Here is a 22871-nt window from a genome sequence, read left to right as displayed (position 1 = left end):
GTATCGGAAAGCAGAACACGTTCCTACAAATCCTGCAAATGCTCCAACATACCACGATGCAAGACAATGTGGTCAATCATGTTGTTCTTGTTCTTAGTTTGGTACAGGCAGAAAGGGCAGCAGAGGTCCTTCTGATGAGTAGGCTTTGACTGGCAGGTAAAGTGACCCGTCTCCATGTGCATTTCCAGAGTTTTCCTAATGACAACAGGAGAAATCAGTGATGATATTGCAAATCTGTCGGTGTTTGGTGACAACTCGTGTTGAGTAATGAGTAAAAATGACAAATTCAAGGTGTCCGTCAAGTCAAATACCTCATAAAACTCATCCAAGTTATTTCCATACATCTAAAATAATTGACAACAATGTCTAAATCTGAATAAAAGAAGCTTCTTTCATATTCACAAAGGGTTCCAACAGCAGATAGAGCGGCATATTTGATTTAGCACACTTTTATGCCAGGTTCTCTTCCCGATGCCACCCCAAAGGGATTTGTGTCTCCTCCTTGAGACAAACCAGGAATGCATTATGTCACCTGACTATAGAAACTAGTCAGATCCTGCACATCTGTGATGATGCAGAATTAAAAGTATCAATTATTACTCATACTAAATGCAAATGCGAGAATAAATGCAACATTTAAAACAAATGTGAAAACAAATATTTACATAAAAATATTTTCCAAGTTTTCAATCCCAGAATATCATTTGTGTACATTTTCCATTTTCGAAAACAAAAGCTAAATAGTTGAAGCTAAGTAGTACAATTTGCAGATTTTTAGTAACACACTAAATTTTATTAAAGAAAAAAAAGCAAAAAATCTTTTGTACACACAAAACTACAAACTGCTGCAGCACCTTACCTTAAACCCGTGAAAAAGTTGCAGTCTTTACATCTGAGGATTTTCTTTCCATGCCAATTTAGGTAGTGCCGCCGGATACTAGACAGGTGTCCAGTGCTGAAATTGCAGAACTCACAGTGAAGCACGCTGTTCTCAGGTAATTTTGAAAGTTGCACGTTCACTTTAGATTTGATGCTTCTCTGTGCCATCATGGTGTAGTGGTTTAACTGGCGCCGCACATCTGGGGGCTCCAAGTACAGAGATCCTGTCAAAGTTTCAAGGACCCACAGTCTGTTAGTACTGCTACAAAACCAGAAACTGTTTGTTTTATGAAAACCAAGACCAAGTTTAAAAAAAAAAACACAAAAAAACATGAGAGATGACTTGCCTTTAATCAGTTCAGGTCCCTCATCAATTTCAGGCAAGCTGTTCATTTTCTCTGATGAATTAGAGGACTCCTTATCAAACCTCTCTTCACTCTCATCTGTGTTTTCAGTCTCAGCTGCAGCCATGATGAGATCTAAGCATTCACCAACAGAATAACCAAATGAAAGACATAAACGCAGACATAAAGCCACACGAAATCTCTCAAACCCCTTCTTGTGAAATTTGTGGCTGTCTTTAAAACTAAGCCAAAACCATCCCAGTCTGAACAGTTAAAGTCAGCTTCTAATATAAAATGCACCTGTGACAACTCATTAACTTGACCAAATCCAGCATACAGAAAACGTATGCTAATAATCTACAACTAATTTTAAAAATTCTGGTGATTTTGAAATTAATGTTCGCAGGTCAAAGTCAATGCATTTGACACTTAATGCTCATAAGATACCACTGGTGATGTTACAAATGAGTTCTTACCATGATGCTTTTTCATAAAATGACGCCTCCAGAGGCCAAAGACTGTTGTCCGATAGGTACAGCAACTACACAGGAAAGGTCTCAGAGTTCCAGATTTGTGGATGAGATATTTGCTAATGCTGGTGAGGTAAAAAGAAAAAAAAGGTTCACAATCATTCAACTCTCACAAAAAATACAGCTTGGGGTGTTTGGGACTTGCTTTAACGAATAAAGTAATCAAAATTCAATTTTAACAAGCCTGCGAAAGCTACATTAGTCAAACAGAGAGTACATGAAGTAACTCCTAAAATCTGTAAAGGAGGTTTCTCTACTTTGGTTCTCTTGTCAGAAAGCCATTGGTTCTATTTATGAGGAAATGGACTTCTTGTGAAGTTTGAAGTTATACAGGAGTGGATAGAGGTGGAATTGAGGAAAGCGGGAAAGGGGAGTCTAACTTTTTATTTAATCAGGAAGTGAAAATCTTGAGATAAAGAAGCTTTTCTGCAAAGGTTTTCCAATACCCAGATAGGCACTGTACTTTTTCAGACTAAACAAGACCACCTGGTAAAATTTCCATGTTACTTTTTAAGTGAGCCCACAAAAAAAAAAATAGCGTGGCAAAATGGGGTGACTGCTTTAATATACGAGCCTAGATTTAGCCATTATTAATACTTTTTTTTAGTTTAGTTTTTAACAATAAAAAAAGCCCAAAGTTCTTACTTGTGTTTTAATCCAGACGTGGAGCTATTGTCCACTTTCTTGATGGCTGCCAGGGCTGCGTGGCTGTGCTCATGTGAATGCAAGCCTTTCAATGACATAAACATCCGGCCGCACTGTTTACACGTGTGTTTGTCTCCATTCGATTCTAGTTCTGGCTGCTGTACATCAGAGAGTTCTGATGTAGCGGCGCTCTGCACTGGTGTCCCGTTCCAACGATTAACCTCGTTCACAGTTTCCAATGTGGTCATTTCGTCTTGCCTGCAGGGCTGGAAATAATCACAGTAATGGTCAAATAACACGAGTAGATCAGAAGACAAAGAGCGTAGACAGGAATTACAGCGTCAACTTACCTCGCTGGATTCTTGCTCTAGTGTTGTGCTAATAAGCGACTCCTTTCTCTGCGCAGCCTTGGCCATCTCTAGCATCCTTGCTCTGTGGCGATCCATGTGATAACACACCTTTCTAATCCCATTTAATTGTGTGTTGCAGTGGTCACATTTGTAAATCCCTGTGGTTTTCTTTTTCGTCGATCCTAGTGACAACACAGTAAAGTCCAACTTCCACTCTGAGCGGTGAAAAGTACTATAGTGGTCAATGAGCAGCTGCGACGACTCGAATGTTAAGTCTGGACATTTCAAACATTTAACCTTTGTGCTGTTGCCTGATTTAAGTACGTTGCTGGGAAAGTTCCCTTTACACTTATTATATTTCTCAAGAAGTTTGTAAATACTGACTGCATCCAATTTGTGAGTATTTTTGTAGTGGCACCGGAGGTATTTACGACACACTCCATTATAGGTGCACATCTGGCACTTGTACAACTGTTTGTTGCTGCGGACTCCGGACAGCAAAGTTGACGGGCATGCTTCAGGAGTTTCCGTTTGTGGAGCCTGTCTACTTTCCGCAATGCTTACTTCTCTCGAAGTTTTGTTTTTCACAGAGGCATCCTCCTGTGCTGAGCGCTGAGATGTGTGAACCGGCTGGCTTTCAGCATCAGTGTGCTCATACACTTCTGTGTCATGATGAACCCTCTTACAGTGAGCATTGAGTTTTCTCAGTGATCCATGGATTTGTGAACATTTTTTACACAAGTACCCTCTTTCATTAGAACTTTTTCCTAAAGTACAATTGACCATGTTTGATGCAAAGACTTCGCCTGTCTCAAGTTCATCTGCCCGGACTACAATTGCTGGATGCTTCATTTGACAGTGAGTGAGGGTCCTGCGGTAGCTAGCATTCACATATGGACACTTTGGACACTTGTAGATCAAGAGGCTTTCTTCTGCTGTTATGCTAGACTTCAATGTCTTATGCAGGCGTTTTTTGTGCTGCTTTTTTGGTTTTTGTTCTTGTTCAAATTTTTCGATTACAGCTTCCGGGTGTTTCCTTCCACAGTGAACGTGGAGACCGTGTTTGCTATTAAAATTTGCAGAGCAGTAACGGCACTTGAACACTGTGGAGGACGCCTCTGCTTCATCCTGTGATTTACCAAACTGGTAGGAGTCAAATGAGCCAGGTCTGTCACTTTGGTCTTCCACCCGCCAGCTTGCGTTTGCAATCTTGGAAAGTTTTGCACTCAAAGGATGAACAATTCGGTAATGTAGTGCCAGATCTGACAAAGAGTTACTTTTAAAAGAGCATCTTTTGCAAGATAAACCAGCTTTATTTTGTCCAGATCTTTGGGATAGCAATCTGTTTTCAGTGCCATTGCCTCCACTCTGCTCTAGATCAGGCTTCTTCTTTTTAGAAAGGACCATTCCAGGACCGGCATATAACTGAGTACTTACATACTCAACATAGGGACAACGTCCTGGGTGGCGTTCCTGGTAGTGCTCATAAACTGCTGCAGCTTTTTCATGTCTGAAAACACAGAATTCACAATAATACCCAGGCTCTAATGATCCTTGTCTAAAATAATATCTTAAAATATCTGTGACTGTACGCTTTACTTTGTGAATTTTCCCTAAATGCTTCTTCAGAGCATATATCACGTCAGTTTTGTATGCACATCTGTAACAGTTCAGAGACCTCTTTCTGTGTGAGGTTGTCACTGAGGGTGTTGCTGAAATGACCAAAGGTTTTGAATGCTTCTTTGTTTTTTTCTTTTTCTTATTCCTTTTCATCTTGAGGATTTCCTGAGCAGCTTCTTCATTTTGAGTGGATGTTAGAGGAGATTTCTGAGATGTCATCTCTGATGCTGCATGTGATGTGGGACAAGCTGACTGTTTGATTTTATCTAATGTGATTACTTCATCTGCGTGGCTTTTTTGGTAGTGAACATGCATAGCAACAACTGACTTGTGACTAAATATGCATTTCTGGCATTTATACAAGGCCATGTCTGCTCTTTCAGGGGAAGAATTTTGGGATGTGTGGGCACGTTCAGGAGAAATTCCACCTGATTTTTCTAGACTCAGCTGAGACGATTCCTCTTGGCATTCAGACATTGAATATCTGCAGAACAATAAGGAATTCTCCACTTCATATGTTGCATGCTTTGCCTTGTAATGTTCTTTCAAAGACTTCAATAGATTGGTAGTAAATTTACAAAGAAAGCATTTGAAAACCAAACTGAGGCCACATGATTTCATGGCAAATACATCTGGGGCATCTGGATGATTTTCCAAGTAGTGCCTCTTGAGGTCAGCTGTGCTTAAAAACTCAACTGGACACTCCAAGCAACGAAAGGTGGCACTGTGATCACTTGCGTCTTGAATGTAGACAGAATTGTATCTGATATAAGGGTGGTCACTTTGATAATGGGCAGAAATTCGCCTGATGCCCACGTCACTGTAGTCACAATGTTTACAAGAATACACTTTTGGCGCGTCTGCCTCGTCTTCATCTTCGCTGACTTCAAATGAAAGCTCGTTGCTGCTGGATGACTGCTGTCTACTTTCATTTTCTTTTTCCGTGAGCATCTCTTCGTTATCCAACTTGGCTTTTTTGACAGGATGACCTTTTGAACTTTTACCACTTGATCTCTTCACAGCACTGTCAGGAACAGTTTCATTTCTGAATTGTTCCGGAGTTTTAGATGGTGTCAAATCAGTAGTCAAGTCAGTGTGCAAAAAAGGGTACGACTTACTTCCGGTGATATCTATCACAGACTTTGCTGTGACTTTAAACACACCACTACTGTTTGGACAGGAGCTTGAAGGAGATTCTTGCAAAATGATAGTTTCTTTGGTGCCATCAGCTAATTTTGCAGCAGTCATTGTATTTGATTCAGATGACACTGAGAAGTACTTCGTAATGGTTTGCAATGGCCTCTTGCAGGTTTCCAGGTCCTTTAACGTGCATTTCGCTTCTGAGGTAGAAATATCTGAAAGAACTGACGGATCTTCCGATGTTCCTGCAGCTTCATTGTTCTGGTTTGCTGAAATGACACTTAAAGTGCTGTCGAGGTTTTCTGAAATGATGACACCTCCTGACACGTTAGGATTTTCTGACGTTTTGTGACACAGTTCCTCGTGTTCACTTAAACCATCCCAACTACAAGCTTTAAAATCACAGCTCTGGCATTTAAAATTATCTCCTGAACTGCTGCTGCTGTTCTCTGTGTTGACTTTGTCAGTCCCAGGGCATAAACCAGCCTCTCCGACAGAAGTTTCTGTATTGAGGCCATGCACCTTGTTGAGGTGTTCAAAAAGGTACACATTGGATTTGAAGATCAGCACACAGTGACTACAATGAAAAGCCTTGACTTGGGATTCTTCAGTGACTGCTTGGCTGATGACTTGCTTGATGTGGCCAGAGGTGGAGCACTCCACTGTATCTGAGGGGGCAGGCAACAGACCAGTATAGATCAGCATAGGTCAGTATCTATTCACAAAGACATTGCATACCTCTGTGATACATACCGTTTTCCATCTTGCATGCCTCTTTTAACCCACAGCCTTACACATTACGTGACACACCTAGACAACTGAAAAAACAGATTATTATTTTTCTCAAGGCACAGAAGCAGCACAACATAATCTGACGCTACTTCGTTACCCGTTATTAAGTTAAACGCACAAGTGAATACTTAAAAAAGAGAGCGAGACAGCGAGATTGTACGCTTTGCTAATATTATCTTTAAATATGGCAGCACAAAGAACTCAACACCTCTATTTAACTTTCAGTGTAGCATATTCAACAGGAAGGAGACGTAAAACGAGTCAAACTGAATAAACAGATCCTACCTATTTTAACAAAATGCCGAGATGTGCAACTCGCTAAAGTGCGCGATGCACGCAAGGTTTTTACTCACGCATGCACACAAAGAGAGGACAAGGCTTAGGAGGCACTGTTTTGTAGTGATGGGACGTTCTGTATCGAGGCTTCGAAGCGTGTGTCGAAGTAATGGAGGGGGCGTTTCCGCGAAGCGCGTATCGAGGCTTGCTTCATTTATGGGAGGGGCTGAAAATGATGACGTCCGAAGCCTCGCTGCCCGGCTGTACCACGTGACTGGTTCATGAAGCGGTTCGAACTTTGCTGCGAGCTATGACAGCGATATAAACCCCTCAGACTTCATTCAAAATGTGGGTGTTTGATGGAGAGCTGCGGTTAGTGAGAGTTTGGAGACAGTTTGGAGGTTTAGGAGAGTGAGGAGAGAAAGTCAGGAGAGAATGGAGCCAGCTAAGAAGAGGAGGATGTCCTCCCCTGTGTGGGAACATTTTGATCTTATTCCTCCCAACAAGATATGTAAATTTCTACAGAAGATGTATTTTCATAATACTGATGGTGCAATAAAATTCATGTTAAGCTGTCTTTACTTTTCTACAAGGTGAAGTGTTTGCTATGTGCCAGGGAGCTGGGATATAACAACAACACCTCATCCATGCTTAGGCACTACAGAGCTTTGCATGAGAATAAGGGGAACACCGATTGTGGAGCAAGACCAGGTGAGCCATCAAATGCCATGATAATATAGCATGCAGTAATGTTACTAAATGATATAACAATATTATACAACTATAATAAATTACATGTGTGATATTTATATTTGTGCTTTGTTTTTATTGTCTTTCCTCAGGAGAACAATCTCAAATAGATGAAGACCTGGTTAGCATGGTGATTGAGGACTCCCAGCCAGTGTTGCCAACTTAGCGACTTTGTCGCTATATTTAGCGAGTTTTCAGACCCCCTAGCGACTTTTTTTTCGAAAAAAAGTCGCTAAAAAAAGACGTGAAAGCGCGTATCGCTTTTACTCTCAACAAGCAGCGGGTGCTGTAACGCAGTCAGTTCTTCTTTTACTCTTTTGCTGTTTTGTGGATCACAAGGTTTAAAACTACTTATAAACACACACACACACAAAGTAACTCCACCAGAGTGCCTATTTCGGGTCACTTTTGCCAGTCCAAGCCCGGGTAAAGGAGCAGGGTTGGAATTGTGACATTAAAAAAAAACAATAATTGCTAAAAGAAATTTAATTTGTAGTTCTAAATAAACTCTAAATGCATTTAGGACGTTTTTTACTCACTTTATGTCTCTTCCACGATGTTATTTCTCTCTCCAACAACATAGGTTACAATTATATTAGCATGACCAATTATGCAAATTAGGTGATGACGTCATTTAGCGACTTCTAGCGACTTTTCGGACAGCCAATAGCGATTTTCCTTACTGAGGAGTTGGCAACACTGCTCCCAGCCATTTAGCATTGTGGAGGACAAAGGATTTAAAAGATTTGTTAAATCATTAAATCCTAGCTATGTTCTCCCCACTAAAAAGATCATAAAAGCAGTGAAAATTTAGTTTTTACAGAATAAAATGTGAACAGGCAGTGTGTAGCTGTCCATACCTCAACGTTACAAAAGCACAACCACTGTCCACAACCCAACCACACCTCACCTCACAGTAAATGATCATTTCCATTTTAAGCATTTCCAAATAATCATTTTCCATACTGCCAGTATAAATATACACAGTATACTGCCATCACTACAATATACATGTTTTACACACTCCTTTTGTTGTTGACATTTACAGGCTGTGTGCAAAATGCCACACTCTTCAAATGCATGCCAACTAATATTTTTACGTCCAGTAGATGTCCTACTAGAGCAAATGAAGCTTCACGAAGCTTTGCGCTGGGGTGAACCAATTGGATGAAAAGCTTCAGTGCTTCATGAAGCTTCATCTGCCCATCACTACTGTTTTGAACCGCTGCTGGAGGTCGCATGAACACGGAACACGTTTCCGCCGTTTTTCCCGCGAGTGACTCTCCCTGGCCTGTGCTTCCGCCACCGCAACAAAACATCTTCACTTCCGTAGAAGTCACCAACCCTTCAAAATAAAACTACTTGAAAACTACCTCCGCTGTGTAAGTAATCAAAATATCAGTTATAATGTTATTTACCAGCAGTTACACGAGATTCGATATAACGACAGGATATTTTGGTTTAATACGAACTAGGATTTCTTAAGTTTACTTTTTTTAATTGTATCAATTTGATCAAATGCGTGTTTTTTATTTGTTAATATTCACGAAAGGGTATGGAGTTTTTGTTGTTGTTGTTTTTTTTTTTTTACTTCCACTCTTAGTTTCATTGTAACATTTTAAGGTACTGTGAAATCTGGGGAAACAGTAACCGGAAGTACGTAGATTTCACGCCTTAACGCCAAGCCCCCCTTTTAAAAGTCTTTTTTGTTTTTGTGATGGTGTTGTTTTCTGTTTCTATGGCCGGCAATATAGGTATTATAATGTCCAATGAAAGGCATTAACAAATCCTCCATACTGTAAGTGTTATATAGCACCGCACATTTAAATAAATGGGCGCTTTTTTTTTATTATAAATTTATAACAGAAACCCTTTTTTGCAGGCTCGGTTTCTATTGCAGGCAGTTGGCCACGTGCTTGCAGTGACGATGCTTGCTGAGCTGCACAGGTCACAAAGAAAGCAAGAAAAGCTTTGTTTTACCAATATCACCTCAGTATCCCAGAGAAATTTTATACTGATGTTGCAGACTTTTGCAGAGGGTCTGGCTTTTACAACAAGATGAAAGCTAAAACATTCCTGGGGGGGGGGGGGGGGGGATGGGAATAAAGGACCTAGATTTGTGTCATATATCACGTCTTCACAGCATTTAAATTGTTTGCTCAAAATGTTTCAAATTCACTCTTTATATGTTCATGATGCGCATATCCTGTCGAGCCGTATTGTTTGTAAAGTTGGTGAAGCCTGCAGTCAGCTGAAACTGAAGAAGTCACATAGATAAGTGATAAAATGTTTCTTCTACTAAACGCTGGGTCCAGATGAACAGAAATAACTTTCTAGGATCCGATCAGTTTACACTGACTACTACTCCATGGTTGTTTTGTATGTTAACAATAACAAAATAAGTGAAGTAGACTTACATGGCTTGTTCAAAGAGGTTTTCCAACATATGGTATTAACCAAAAAAGCATGGGTGCTTTTTCCTTAAAAAGTGAAAAAAAAGAAAGAAACTGTGGAGGTAAGCATGGACGACACAGATCTCTCAGTTCTCACTCCTTTATTCCTCCTGATGCAGCCATAGCGGAGTCTGTGTTATCTTCGGCCCGTAGCATGCTCGAGTCAGGGATCAGCAATGTGGAGGTAAGCATGGACGACACAGAGCTCTCAGTTCTCACTCCTTTATTCCTCTCCAACAACAACTGAACATTAGTGATGGGTCGGTCGCGAACGAAATGGCTCTTAGAGCCGCATCTTTCACGTGAACGATGCGAGCCGGCTCCTCATCGCGAACCGTGGGTTTTTTTCTTTCTCTCACTCCGCACTCCAGCCTTGTGCTTTGCGCTGGGCAGAGGGGGGAGGGGCGGTAGTTACAGAGCTAGAGAGAAAGAGAGCCAGGGACAACAACGTCACATTAGAAAGGTATAGTAATCATCCACAACTATTTTCAGTTGCGGATGATAAAGGATTCAGAAAGTTTATTCATGCAGGCCCATATGACAGAGAATATGCATGTTCTTTTTGTTTTCATATTTTAATTTATATTTAATTGTGTTGTGGTTTGCAGTGTTTTGTGTTGTTTCACTTTAAATTTGTTTTAAAGGAAAAACCTGAAAATTTAAATAGTTAAAAGTTGAAATGTGAATAGTTGTTTTTTGTATTATATGATTTATTTATTACATTTTATGTGGAGTGAATAAATAAAAGTATATTTACGGTGGCCCCTAGAGACAAAGCACTTGCAAGCTTCAAAACACGTAAAAACTCCAAAACACGTACAAACTCCATAGCACGTACAAACTCCGAAGCACGTACAAACCCCGAAGCACGTACAAACTCAGAAGCACGTAAAAACTCCAAAACACATACAAAACACGACAGAAGTGCTCCAGGATGCTAGGAGCAGTGTTGAGCTTTTGTTACCTAGTGGCTACACAAGCCAGCAAGTACCAACGACTGGATTTGGTGTGTGGTAGTAACAGGTAAATGAACTTTTTTTTTTTTAATTATTTGAATATATATGAGTGCTTGTGTATAAATACACAAACACATATGCTTTCAATTGTGTAATTTAAGTGATCTAGGTAGCTCTGTTTTGGAAGTTCAGCTAACGCTAGAAATGTGTTTTGGAGTTTGTACGTGCTTTTTGGAGTTTGTACGTGCTTTGTGCCTAGGGGCAACCGTATATATTTAGATATAAACATATATAAATAAAACCACTTTTTTTTACATTAGTAATTCCTTTTGTGCATAATTTTATATTATTGTTAATAATAAATTAATTAAAGCAACAAAACAACCTGAAGAGCCTGTTGGGAGCCGAAAGAGTCGACTCTTTTTAGTGAGTCGAGCCGAAAGAGCTGGTTCTCTAAAAAGAGCCGGAAATCCCATCACTACTACACGCGCCACAAAACACAGGAACACACTTCCTACTCACTGGGTGTGAGTGGAGCCCTCTAGTGGTCCACCACAAAACATGCAATTGTTAAGAACGCCTTAGGTGAAGCAGTGTTAGATAAACTAACAAAACACTGCTATTAAAAAATACAATTGGCATATTAAAGCTTCCATTAAGCTGAATATTATTTATATTATTACATACAGAAAGTGACCTCTGTAGCTATTTCCCATTGAGGATTGCAAAAGAAACCACAAAAACTAATAAAACCAACTTACTGATTGTTTGTACATGTGCCGAGGAGGCAAAGTGGATATACTGGATAAAGAATGCTGAATATGGAGCTGCCATAATAAAAAATAAAAACTAGTTAGTGTGAGATACGACCTGGTTTTTATTTAACGAGTAAGGAAATTGTGATGCACACTCCACACCAGTTAGAGGCGCTGGTCCTCCAACTTGTCTGTCAGCCTCAAAGAAGAGACGACCAATGACGACCCAGCAGGGAAGTATCAGCAGCATTGATCTGGTTGTCACCTGTCCAGTGTTTGGTCTTTTTAAAATCGGTATATTCTCTACTGTAACCTTCAGTGTAAGCTTGCTTTGGCGTTATATCACACTAGAGTTAGCAAGCGTCTTGGTAGCATTCATTATATTTTCAGTGATAGCTTAGCCTTGTGACTGTAACACCAGCTTGTCTCATGTAGGTGTGTGCAGTGTCTTACCTAAACAGCTAAAACAGTCAGGTTGTTTCAGCCAAAAGTTTCACACATCTCTGTTTCTGATGTAGCAAATGCATTTGTTAAACCCTTGTTTGCGTGTGTGTCTTTCTGTTTCTGTGTGTGCGCGTGCAGGGGTGATCTTTATGAGTGCAGAGAGACACCATGTTCCAAGCCAAGCTAGCTTTGAGCACTCTGAAAAGGATCCACCATGGAGCTTGTTATCAATGTCTTTCTACCTGCTTCATCCAGAAGGAAGGGATAAAGGCTGGAGATGGGCCCCACTCAGACTCCCGTGTGTGGAAGAGAAAGCCTAAGAACCAATCTGCAATCTGGTCATCAATAAGACTTCTTGAAACACAGCAAAACGGGAGAAGACCGTTCAGTTTATCAGCTGCTACTATAGTAAATTCAGCACCAGTACACATCCAACCGTACCTCCGGCTGATGAGGCTGGACAAACCTATAGGTTTGTACTGTTATGAACATCACATTGTTGGGTTGTCGTGTCTTCATTCGCTCACCCCAACCAGTCGCGACAGATAGCCGTCCCTCCCTGTTAAAAGGGAGTTTTTCCTTCCTACTGTGACAAAGCAAGCTCATGTACTCAGGTTTAACTTCAGCAGGTCATTATGACCATGTCTACATGCTTAAACGCATTCATTTTCTGCTATGCAATGACTTTTATCTGTATCAGTTTAAAAACAAATATTGATATCTAGAATATTGCAACATTTTGACTTTATTCCAAACATGCACTGTTTAAGCCCAGAATGATTTTTAGCAGCATTTTCACCATGTTAACAAAACAGAAATAAAACAAGGAGCTATATAACATTAATACAGTCTTCAGAAAACAAATGGCTAAAATAAGCACGTCATCTTTGGCCTTGCAGAGCTATTAACTGGCACTAACAGGGAAGCATCTTTGTAAGCATGTAGCCCTAACTCATGATGTAGATAATAATGGTTAAAATTGTTCTTTAAAGTAATCCTACCAAACTGTAAAACTCTTATGTAAATACTGTGCAAGACAGTGAGTCTAAAATATCTTGCCCCTGCATTTTTTCAGCGTCACTGTACAAATGCATCTAAAACCAAACCACAGTTAAAATGCCACCAGATTAATGTAGCTATTAGCTGTGCATTCATCTCTTTGTGGGCTTTGTTTCTGTTCTTATCTTACTTCCTTGTTTAATTCACTTGAAATTCATTGCCTTTTAATCGTAGGGACATGGCTGCTGTACCTCCCCTGCACATGGAGCATTGCTCTGGCTGCTAACCCTGGATGCTTCCCAGATCTGGGCATGCTCACACTGTTTGGTACAGGCGCTCTTCTCATGAGAGGGGCCGGCTGCACCATCAATGACATGTGGGACAAAGACTTCGACAAGAAAGTAAATGAGATTTTCTTACAGCTGACTCCAAACAAAGAACAGGACGTTTTTGCAATAAAGTAAATAAAACTTCCATTGTCAAGCAGACATTAGACTTACCTGTGTCACTGTCACTCCCCTGCTCAAAGTGTTTCTTTATTTTTCAGCTCTGATAAATTGAAAGTGTTCGTGTTTTCGCGCAGGTGTCCCGCACAGCCTCTCGACCAATCGCATCAGGAGAGATTTCTCGAATGCAGGCGCTGGTCTTCCTGGGAGGGCAGCTCTCGCTTGCACTTGGGGTTCTTTTGTGTCTCAACTATTACAGGTACTCAAAATCAGTTTTATGTATGAACATTAATTACATTTTATTAGGAAAATATAAATAGAAGGATAGGAACAGGTGTATAGGTTAGATTAAATCCTCCGAGTCATGAGAAAAAAAAATCAGTGCAGCAGTTGAACTGGATCACAATATTACTACAGTGTTAATTTTCATAGTGTAACTAAAAGTGATTATTTAATCAGTTATTTTGCAGTCTTTCCCTCACATTGTTCAAAATGCTCTCACAGTATAGCTCTGGGTGCTGCTTCTTTATCTCTTGTTATCACCTACCCGCTGATGAAGAGGTTCACTTACTGGCCACAGTTTGTGTTGGGTATGTGCTGTGTAAAGTTATCTTGTAGTGTTCTTTGTCTAAAGTTAATATTTTACAGATTACCAGAGCTATAGCTGTTCTCTTCTCTCACTTTAGGACTCACTTTCAACTGGGGCGCTCTGCTCGGCTGGTCCGCTATTAAAGGCTCTTGTGATTGGTCCGTGTGTCTCCCGCTATACTTCTCAGGAGTGATGTGGACGCTGGTGTATGACACAATATACGCACATCAGGTAAAGTAGTGGGCCTGAGAGATCGCACCACTTCGTTCCTATTAAACACAATGCTTTCCTTAAACCAAAGGCTGATTGCAGTAAATTTAAAAGAACGCTCCCATATACCAACACTACCCTGAACCAATGATACCTGGCAACATGTTTGGTTTTTTTTAATGCCAAATTCTGACACTACCATTTAAATGTTGCAGCAGAAATCATGACCAAGGTCATCAGGACCAGACCAGGAAAGCAGTTTTTCCAGTCATCTGTTGTCCAATTTAGCATGCAAATTATAGCTTCAATTTCCTGACAGGAGCCCCCAATGTGCTTTTCTGCTGCTGTAGCCCATCGTGTTGTGCGTTGAGAGATGCTTTTTAGCAGATGTTCTTCTGAGTGGCTATTTGAGTTAACCTTGACTTCCTGTCAGCTTCCTTTCTGGCCATTCTACTCTAACCTCAGACATCGATAAGGGATTTTTGCCCAGGTGAACTGGTATACGTAATAAAGTGACTGTTGAGAACCTGTAAATTTAAGAAGAAAGGGACCGAGAAACTGAAACTAATTTAAAAACAGTTTAAACTGTGAGTACATGGTAGCTGTTCCTTTATATATAAGAAATGCAGTTTAAGGATTGCCGTTTACTGTGTTTACTGATGTTTTTCTTTGAGGTGAACATGAGATTAATGTGTCCCATGTTAAAGTAGGGACCTTGATTGACTGTGACCTCGCGTTGTTTTGTCTTTCATAAATAGGATAAGGAGGATGACATCAAAGTAGGAGTCAAATCTACTGCACTGAGGTTCCAGGAGCAAACCAAACCCTGGCTGAGTGGCTTTGTTGTGGCCATGATGTCTGGACTAGTGATAGCTGGGGTCAGTGCTGAACAGACTCTCCCTTACTATGCTGTACTCACCGCTGTAGCAATGCACCTGACAAACCAGGTGAGGATCATGGTCGGCTTTAATACAACATTTAAATGAGAAACATGCACAGATTAAATTCTAATCGAACATGTGTTTTAAGATTAGGTTTTCCATTGAAGTATATTTATTTTCTTCTCTCGTAGATTTACACATTAGACATCAACAAACCAGAAGACTGCTGGAAAAAGTTTGTTTCAAACAGAAACCTTGGACTGTTGTTGTTTTTAGGTATTATTGCTGGGAATTTGTGGAAAGAATAAAGACAGACTCTGAAGAAATGAACAAGCCTTCATATAATTAGAGACGATGTTTTATTACATTTGTGTGTTTTGTTTTTTATGAGAAGCACTCTTTTAACAACTTATTTATTTTCAAAAACGCCAGTAAATCTAAATTGAAATTGCTGCAATAAGTTTGACTGACCACCAGGGAGCAGTATGATTAATTTCCTACCTGATGAATGTACTGTACGCCAGTGGCCTCATTACTTTGTTTTGGTCCATAAAACACAAAAATATCTGGGTCTTTGCGCGACATCCTTCATGAGTCACTGGTTGACATTGGTGCTCTTTGTTTTTATGCTGGGCAGGCAGCATTTACCCACTTTGCCTGTGCTTATGTGTCAGAAACCACTTCCAGTTATTAATTATGGGACTTTGGTGAGAGTCGGCATGTAGATCTGCAGACTTTACTGGTTCTTTTTAGTGCTTTTGCAGCATGAGACTGCTCTCACCCATGATGTTTCAGTACTCTACGCTTCAGTACTCTAAAACTTTTAAACAAATTTAAAAGAGAATTCATTTACGTCCAGTCCAGTGGAAAAACTAAGTACATCTTCCAATATAGAAGGTCTGTTTAGTTGCAATAACTTAATCATTTTCTCTATGAGTTTATCAGTTCCTTACATTGTTGTAGAGGAATTTCGGCCCACTCTTCTTTACAGTGTTGCTTCAGCTCGATATTTGCAGACATTTGTTTATGCAAAAGTTTCTTAAGGTCCCACCACAGCAATTCAATCAGGTTGAGGACTGGACTTTAACCGGTCAATTGCAACACTTTGGCTAAAAAAAGAAACACATCATTCTGTTGTAGATTTGCAGGTGTGCTTGGGATCATTGTCCTGTTGTACGACTCACTTTTGGCAAAACTTCAGCTGTCACACAGATGGCCTCACATTTGACTCTAAAATACTTCAGTATACAGAAGAGTTGAAGGTCGACTCAGTGAATGTAAGGTGTCCAGGTCCTCGGCATCCTGTGTTTTGGTTTTTGCCAAACGTAGTTCTGTGCATTATGGCTATGTTGGGTTTGTTTTTTTGTTTTTTTTCTTGTGTGTCATTCAGTTGAAACTTGGCAAACCTAAACTGCTGCTTCCTTTTTAGAAAGAAGAGATTTTTCTCCTGGCAAACAAGCCACAACTGTCATTACACCACATGTGTAATTAATGTTTTATAATTGCATCTGAAACGTAGAAATAGTGTTATAATCTAAGCCCAGTTATATGTTATGTTCCTGAAGCCAAAGTCAACGTTCTTTTTACTTTAATAATATAGCTTTGTTTGACTACTGTTCTAGTGAATTGAGGTTAAAAACGATAAAGTGCAGGATTATATTAACAAGTGGAAAAAGACCTATGTATGTTTTGGATAAAAGTCTCAAACCAGACGAATTTCTAAATTCTACCGCTATAACAATGCAAGTAACAGTCATTTGAGTGTTTATCCAGTTTACAAAAGTGTAGATTTTTCTCTGTGTCGGTGTAATATTTGGGAAAAGGTTCCTGTGAATATGATGGTCTGCTTTCACTGTTGCTGCCCAGGTGAAAAACCCCACAAAGTGTCCTAAGTGTAAACCGTGCCACCACAGTGAAAAACCAAAGCACATGAACAGTGGGAAGTGTTTGTGCCTTGCATAAACTAGTCTACGCAGCCATGAAGCTGTTGTGGCGTTCCAGCGACGAGCAAACTGTGACATGCATATCGATGCCTCAGTGGTCCAGAATTCCCCATCGGATAGTCCGCTCCATTTGGAGAAATAGTCCCCAGATGAATCTTCCCAAAAGCCAAACCCTGCTGCGTTATTGAGGCATTCGCTGATCTTCCAGTGAGAGTAATACTGTATTCTTAAAACCAGTCCAAGACACCAGGTCGACAGGATGCCATAGAGGACGCCAGGGTTGACATCATGGATAAGATGTTTCAGAAAAAAGACAAGATAAAATCTAACCCACTCTAGCATTAACACTTGCATCAGCTTTAGGAAAACTACACCTAGAGGACTGGGTGGCGAGGTGAGGTTGATCCCCTCCATTAGAGTAATGAATTGTCCATAGGAACCCAAAGGACCACCAAGCAGTGTGGTAAAATTGAGGATGTAGCTGATAAGAGGGAGAAGCGTGACACAAGTCTGCCTTTTGGATGGTGTCAGTACGACTCGTTTCTCCTGAAGGTCCAAAGACACGGAGGTGATTCTCTGGGTGAGCAGCATCAAAGTGGACACTGCCAAGAACAGTCTGAAAGTGAAAGAGATGTTACTGTGATTAAATCGGATATCTGTATACATATAATGTTTTTACATTAGACATAATGTTTTTACATCTAACTTAGGCTAAGAGTTCATCTATAATGGTGAAGAAATGGCCTCTGACATTCATATCAGAGTCTGTTTAGTACATTAGCTGTTCTAGAGCTGTGATCACACAGTTGATTCTTGGAAACGGCATCTGACAGGTTAGGCAACAACATAACAATTCTTGGAAACGAAACGAAGTCAACAGGCTGCTAAAACCACGTGATGTGGTTGAATGCTTCAAGCAACAGAGATTGTTTTATTGAAAAACACATGGTTGTTTTGAGTTTGACATATTTCAAGTGTGATTAGGAACATTTTTGCCACTGTGTTTACAACCCTGTACGCGTTTGAAAACTGAAGGGACTGTGCTGTGTTCTAATCCTATCAAAGATCAGAACATAGCTTATATATTTGAAAGAGCAAGATAAATTGCTCAGGAGTTTCACCTCATCTCCCAACCGTTGTGGCCAATGTCTGTCCCTCCCTGGAGGCTGTTAAAAGGGAGGGTTTCCTTCCCACCATCACCAAGTGCTTTGCCCATAGGGTATCATCTGATTGTTGTGGTTTTCTCTCTAATACTGTAGGGTCATTGCCCTACAACTTAAAGACCTCACTTTTGTGATTTGGTACTAAATTCAATTGACGATTTTATGTTCTACATTGTTATATTTCTAATTTCATGATGCAAATGTGTTCTTTCTTACGTAAATATGATCTTTCTTGAAAAAGCCGTTGTCTCTGTTGTTCTAAACCTAGTAGATATTATTAAGCATTAGTGATGCCTTTGAAGGTAATCAATGCCTGGATACCATCATGGATACTTGATTTTGAAATATGTGCTAAGCATGAACTCCACCTTCTTAAGGTATCCAAAAATGTACTGCTCTGGTCACAGGTCCTCATTCTTTTTAAAGGTGCCAACTTTCTGTAACTTGTTATAGAAGAGAGAGAGGTTTTAAATAATTTTTTTAAATAAATACACCCCCCCCCCCCTCCACCCCCACCCCCCACCCAAGTCTTATCTTGCTTCAGGTTGTTTTTCAGACAACAAGCTTTCACAGCTTCAACTTGTGAAGCTATTGTTTTACATGCAATATTTTCAGTTGAATATGGAATTTAAATGATTTACAAATCACTGCATGCTGCTTTATTTATATTTTATACAACATACTAACTTAGAACAGGCTTGACTCACGCATGTGTATGCCCTACAGAATATTCACTTAAGAAAGGTTAGGAGGATATAGCATGAAAACTGTCCCATATGTTTATGTAATTTGTAACAGCAGAGTGAAATCAAGATTAGTACCTGATGCTGACTGGTTCATGCAGGTAGTATTCCCTGTACTGTATAAGTAGGTGCCAGAAGGTTTGCCACAACATCTGCATAACAAATGCCCAGGTGTGGATACAGCTGTGATCCACACAGCACACGAGTAGAACAAAGCCAAGTGTGGAGGTGAACAGGAGGGTGCTGTAGATGCCCATCGTGATGACTGCCAGGACACTACCTCCAGCAGAAACAAACAGGTACCTATAGATAGGAAATCATGCTGAAGGTTCTCAGTCATCCAGGTCATTGTAGTCTAAGGAGCTTTAAGTTGCTTGAATACGTTTCATCTCTCATCTGAGAAACTTCTTCATTTCTAGAGTCAAATGGTGGAGCTTCCCAGATTTAAGCCCTGAGGGATCCTCTGCCTAATCACACGAGCCAAAGTGTGAAAACGGGTGTGGGTCACAATCAGCCAAGGTTTTTGACCTCAGGAAAGGGTGGGACTACGTTTCACAATGAGCTCACCCGAAACCTTGGCTGATTGTGTAAAGGATCATAAGGGGGTCCATTGTCCCTATTGGGGGGGGGGGGGGGGGGTTACTCCCACAAGGCTTAAATATGGTACTCTCCATCATTTGAACCGAGAACTGAAGAAGCTTCTCTGATTAAACATCCTCAAGCAACTTAAAGAAGTTCAGACACTTTTCTTTCCAAGTTCCTTAGACCATGCTGAATACTAAAACTACAATCATTGGCCAGTTAATCAGTGGTTTTTGTTTTTGTTAGATATATATATATATATATATCTATATCTATGTCTGTCTGTCTGTCTGTGTGTATCTGTGTGTCTATGTGTATAGATATAGATATATATACACTGATTCATATATTACAAAAAAACACCAAATGATATGTTTACTCAAATATGTGATCCATTTTATAGTATTTACAATCCAGATCTTACAGTGTTTGTATATGTAGTACAGATCATTGTATATTGCAATCAATCTGTGGACTCATATGCCATAATTATACTGTACATACCTGTATGTCAAGGATAGATGCCCCCATTTTGCAAGAAAATAAAATAAGAAAGCAAATGGAAGTGAAAGACATTGATACATTAAAAAACGATGTTGCTCCCACGACCAGCCGATAGAGCCCATGTCTGCATTTCAGGCTGAATACCACAGTTGAACTCAGGCAAGCACAGTAGAGATCTGATGCTGCTGCTATCAAAAGTAGGTAAAAAAATTTGTTTTATCTGTGGTTCCTATTGCAGTTTTTATAGTGGTCATTTCTTTTGTCTGGCCTTATCAGTGCTGATTGTCTGTACAAACAGTACTGATATTTGTATGGTTTTGTAACTATTTGTCTGAGAAAGCTCGTCCTTACATATTTCTGCAACTGTAGCAACCAAAAGAAAAAAATAAATGTCTTTTTATTTTGCAAATTAAACATTGACTGTTCATCCTTACTTTGTTTGGATAAGGTTTCTGCTCTACCTTGACCTTCAGCAGTTTTTATAGGCTTGAATCAAATATACTTTTTATATAAACTCATATACTCCTGTATATGAAAGATAAAAATGAGGTGTGGTGGCGTATTTGTGTGACGGTGTAGAAAACAAGAATCAGTGTAAACAAAGCAAGAGGCTAAAAGGTTAAAGATAAAATGAGGGGTCAAACAGAGTCACGTGGGCGTGTGACATTTGTACCCCAGCAGTCAACAGCAAACTTTTGGAATTTACTCTAAAATAAACATCCAGCGAAGAAGGAACTCTGAGGGTCAAGAGATGTCATTATGAGATTTCCTCAATTGACAATAGATTACCATATTATTTTTGTATTAGTTTCTAATCATTTCTAAGCTAAGCTTCGGTGATAACCAAAGAAAATGTGACTTGCATTGTAAAATTTTATACTTTTTAATGTTTCTGTGGCTTCAGAGTTATTGTTGTTACAGTCAGAACCAGTTTGTTTCAGAAAAATAAGAATATATTATATAAAACATAAAACATATATGGGGTGCTGTAGAGTCCAATGTGGAAATTTGTATGGTGTAAATAAGAAAAAGTTGTATTATTATAACACCTTAATTAAAAAAGTGATATAGAGGAGAGGTACTGGACGCTCAGCTATAGACATACAGAAACGTCTTGTGCTGTGCTGGTCAGCAGCCTCCTGCCAGATTGGAGTGACTCAGGAAGTTTATGTCTGGGGTGGAAGGGGTCAGCAGTAATGTTTTGTGTCCACCTCAGCGTGGTACAGGTCGTGGAGAGAAGGCAGATTGCAGCCAGTCACCACATATCAACGCTGCAGCATACCAGATGGTGGTGGAGAAAGTGAGGATGGATTCAGTTATAGAGGAGTAAAAGTACACCACTTCTGACGTATGCAGGTTGAATTTCTCCAGTAGCTACAGGACATGGATCCTCTGATGTGTGGGGTTTTTTGGGGGGTTTTTTTGGACAGACATTTAGCTTCCACTTTAAGTCGTGGGAGAAAGACTCGTCAATGTCCACTGGGCAGGCAGGATGATGGGGCTGGGTTCCTCCTGAAGTCCAAAATCATCTCCACTGTTTTGACAGCAGCATCCAGGCTGCTGCCTCCCCACCGTGTTGCCAAATTGGCAATCTCAGCCCAAAGGATAAACATCTGAGATGAGCTCAATGAGAATTCAGATTAAAGTTTGACATTTTTCATGACCAACTGATCCTCCTGAAGAACTCGCTCATAATTCAACAGTCGGAATCTGCATCATTCAAGATCTTTTATTTGTCACGTGCATACTAGTATACGAGTATAACACTCAGTGAAATGTGTCCTGATACGCTCCTCGACTGTGCAAACATAGAGAGAAAAAATATTATATACAGTAAGTAAGTAAATATATACAAAGAAGCCATTATGTGCAGTAAGTGAGTGAATTATATACATTAAGTACGTTAAATAAAATAAAACGATCTGTTCAAGATTTGGGAATGTACATTGTGTAAGTGGGGTCAAAACTAATCTGGGATTCCCTTAACTATCATAACTTCCATAGTATATTAGCAGTTCCATTTAATATCATTTAACTTTACTGTTGATTGTTTTTGCAATAGAGAGAGAGAAAAAATTACAAAGACCAGTCAGGAAAAGAAAAGAGTAGAAAATTATGCCATGAATTGTAATGTTACAACAAAGAGCATTTCCTTCTCCTGTGAGCATCATTTTAAGTATATGAACAGATTCCTTTTTGCTTCAGGTATCAGAGAGACAGATCTGTGACCTGTAATGTCATCTCAGTGAGTCTATCTGATGATAAAGACAAAACAAACAAAAAAACAATTAGTCCCACGAGTAAGACCCACACTATGCAAATATTGCTTCAGTGACACTATTGTTGAGTGTTTGTCCTGTGAAAGCATCAGAGAGAGGAGACCAGAAAGCGTTTTCACTCGTGAGTTTTGGTGTTTGGTTTCTAAGGGGTTACATTATTAACAGGATGATGCATCATTAAAGAGCTCCCGTGGTAAGCATTTCAATGATTATGAGGCTCACTATTACACAATACAGGTCATGTGGATCACAATGACTTAGATATAATAAATATAGCATTGGTTTGTTACTATTGGTGTTTTTTTGAATCATTGGCTCTGTAGTGGTATTTCATATGGTATAAATGTCTCAAATGTTCAAGGTGAGATGACCTTTAGACATTTAGAAATTTTTTAATTAAACTGCTACTTGTCCTAGCAGACGTCCACCAGATTTTGCCCAACATCAATAGATTTCTGGTGTTTGGTAGTAACTGCTGTTGTGAGTTGGTGCTTTTATTCAGCCTATGACTCATATTAAGCTGGGATGATATTCATACTACTAGTTAAGGTACAAAAAAGAAACAGTAGTTTAGAGTTCAGGGTTAGGGTTGGGGAGT

General features: G+C 39.7%; 3 protein-coding genes across 5 annotated transcripts in view; 1 reads left to right on the top strand and 2 right to left on the bottom strand.

Annotated features, from left to right (window-relative positions):
- LOC134638411 (zinc finger protein 462-like) overlaps positions 1-9957 on the bottom strand; it is a 33811-nt gene extending 23854 nt beyond the window's left edge. Inside the window, exons 1-8 of the mRNA XM_063489000.1 lie at positions 9744-9957; positions 6262-6326; positions 2749-6176; positions 2399-2664; positions 1700-1818; positions 1227-1358; positions 860-1103; positions 53-195 (exon numbers count right to left, since the gene is read on the bottom strand). Coding sequence (XP_063345070.1) covers positions 53-195; positions 860-1103; positions 1227-1358; positions 1700-1818; positions 2399-2664; positions 2749-6176; positions 6262-6271 — 4342 coding nt within the window. The 5' untranslated portion in view covers positions 6272-6326; positions 9744-9957. The remainder of the gene's footprint in view (positions 1-52; positions 196-859; positions 1104-1226; positions 1359-1699; positions 1819-2398; positions 2665-2748; positions 6177-6261; positions 6327-9743) is intronic.
- On the top strand, positions 8681-15861 carry LOC134638412 (4-hydroxybenzoate polyprenyltransferase, mitochondrial-like). Of its 3 annotated transcripts, XM_063489001.1 has the most exons (9): positions 8681-8708; positions 9899-9963; positions 12073-12406; positions 13168-13334; positions 13517-13638; positions 13884-13969; positions 14066-14199; positions 14937-15125; positions 15251-15861. In XM_063489001.1, the coding sequence occupies exons 3-9, from the start codon at positions 12103-12105 to the stop codon at positions 15365-15367; spliced, it is 1119 nt and encodes a 372-aa protein (XP_063345071.1). In that variant the 5' UTR covers positions 8681-8708; positions 9899-9963; positions 12073-12102; the 3' UTR covers positions 15368-15861. The 3 variants fall into 3 exon arrangements, with proteins under 3 accessions (XP_063345071.1, XP_063345073.1, XP_063345072.1); XM_063489003.1 differs by lacking the exons at positions 8681-8708; positions 9899-9963 and adding an exon at positions 11689-11784; XM_063489002.1 differs by lacking the exons at positions 8681-8708; positions 9899-9963 and adding an exon at positions 11703-11810.
- An 808-nt stretch (positions 15862-16669) lies between these two features.
- Positions 16670-19435, bottom strand: mboat4 (membrane bound O-acyltransferase domain containing 4). Its single transcript, XM_063488849.1, has 2 exons — positions 18987-19435; positions 16670-17618 (listed from the first exon to the last, which is right to left on the bottom strand). The coding sequence occupies exons 1-2, from the start codon at positions 19163-19165 to the stop codon at positions 16670-16672; spliced, it is 1128 nt and encodes a 375-aa protein (XP_063344919.1). The 5' UTR covers positions 19166-19435.
- Between the last annotated feature and the right edge of the window lie 3436 nt (positions 19436-22871).

The sequence above is a fragment of the Pelmatolapia mariae genome, linkage group LG12, assembly GCF_036321145.2.
Source record: "Pelmatolapia mariae isolate MD_Pm_ZW linkage group LG12, Pm_UMD_F_2, whole genome shotgun sequence".
NCBI classification, from domain to species: Eukaryota; Metazoa; Chordata; class Actinopteri; order Cichliformes; family Cichlidae; genus Pelmatolapia; species Pelmatolapia mariae.
Note: the sequence above shows the minus strand (reverse complement) of the source record. Positions and strands in the feature narration are given on the sequence as shown.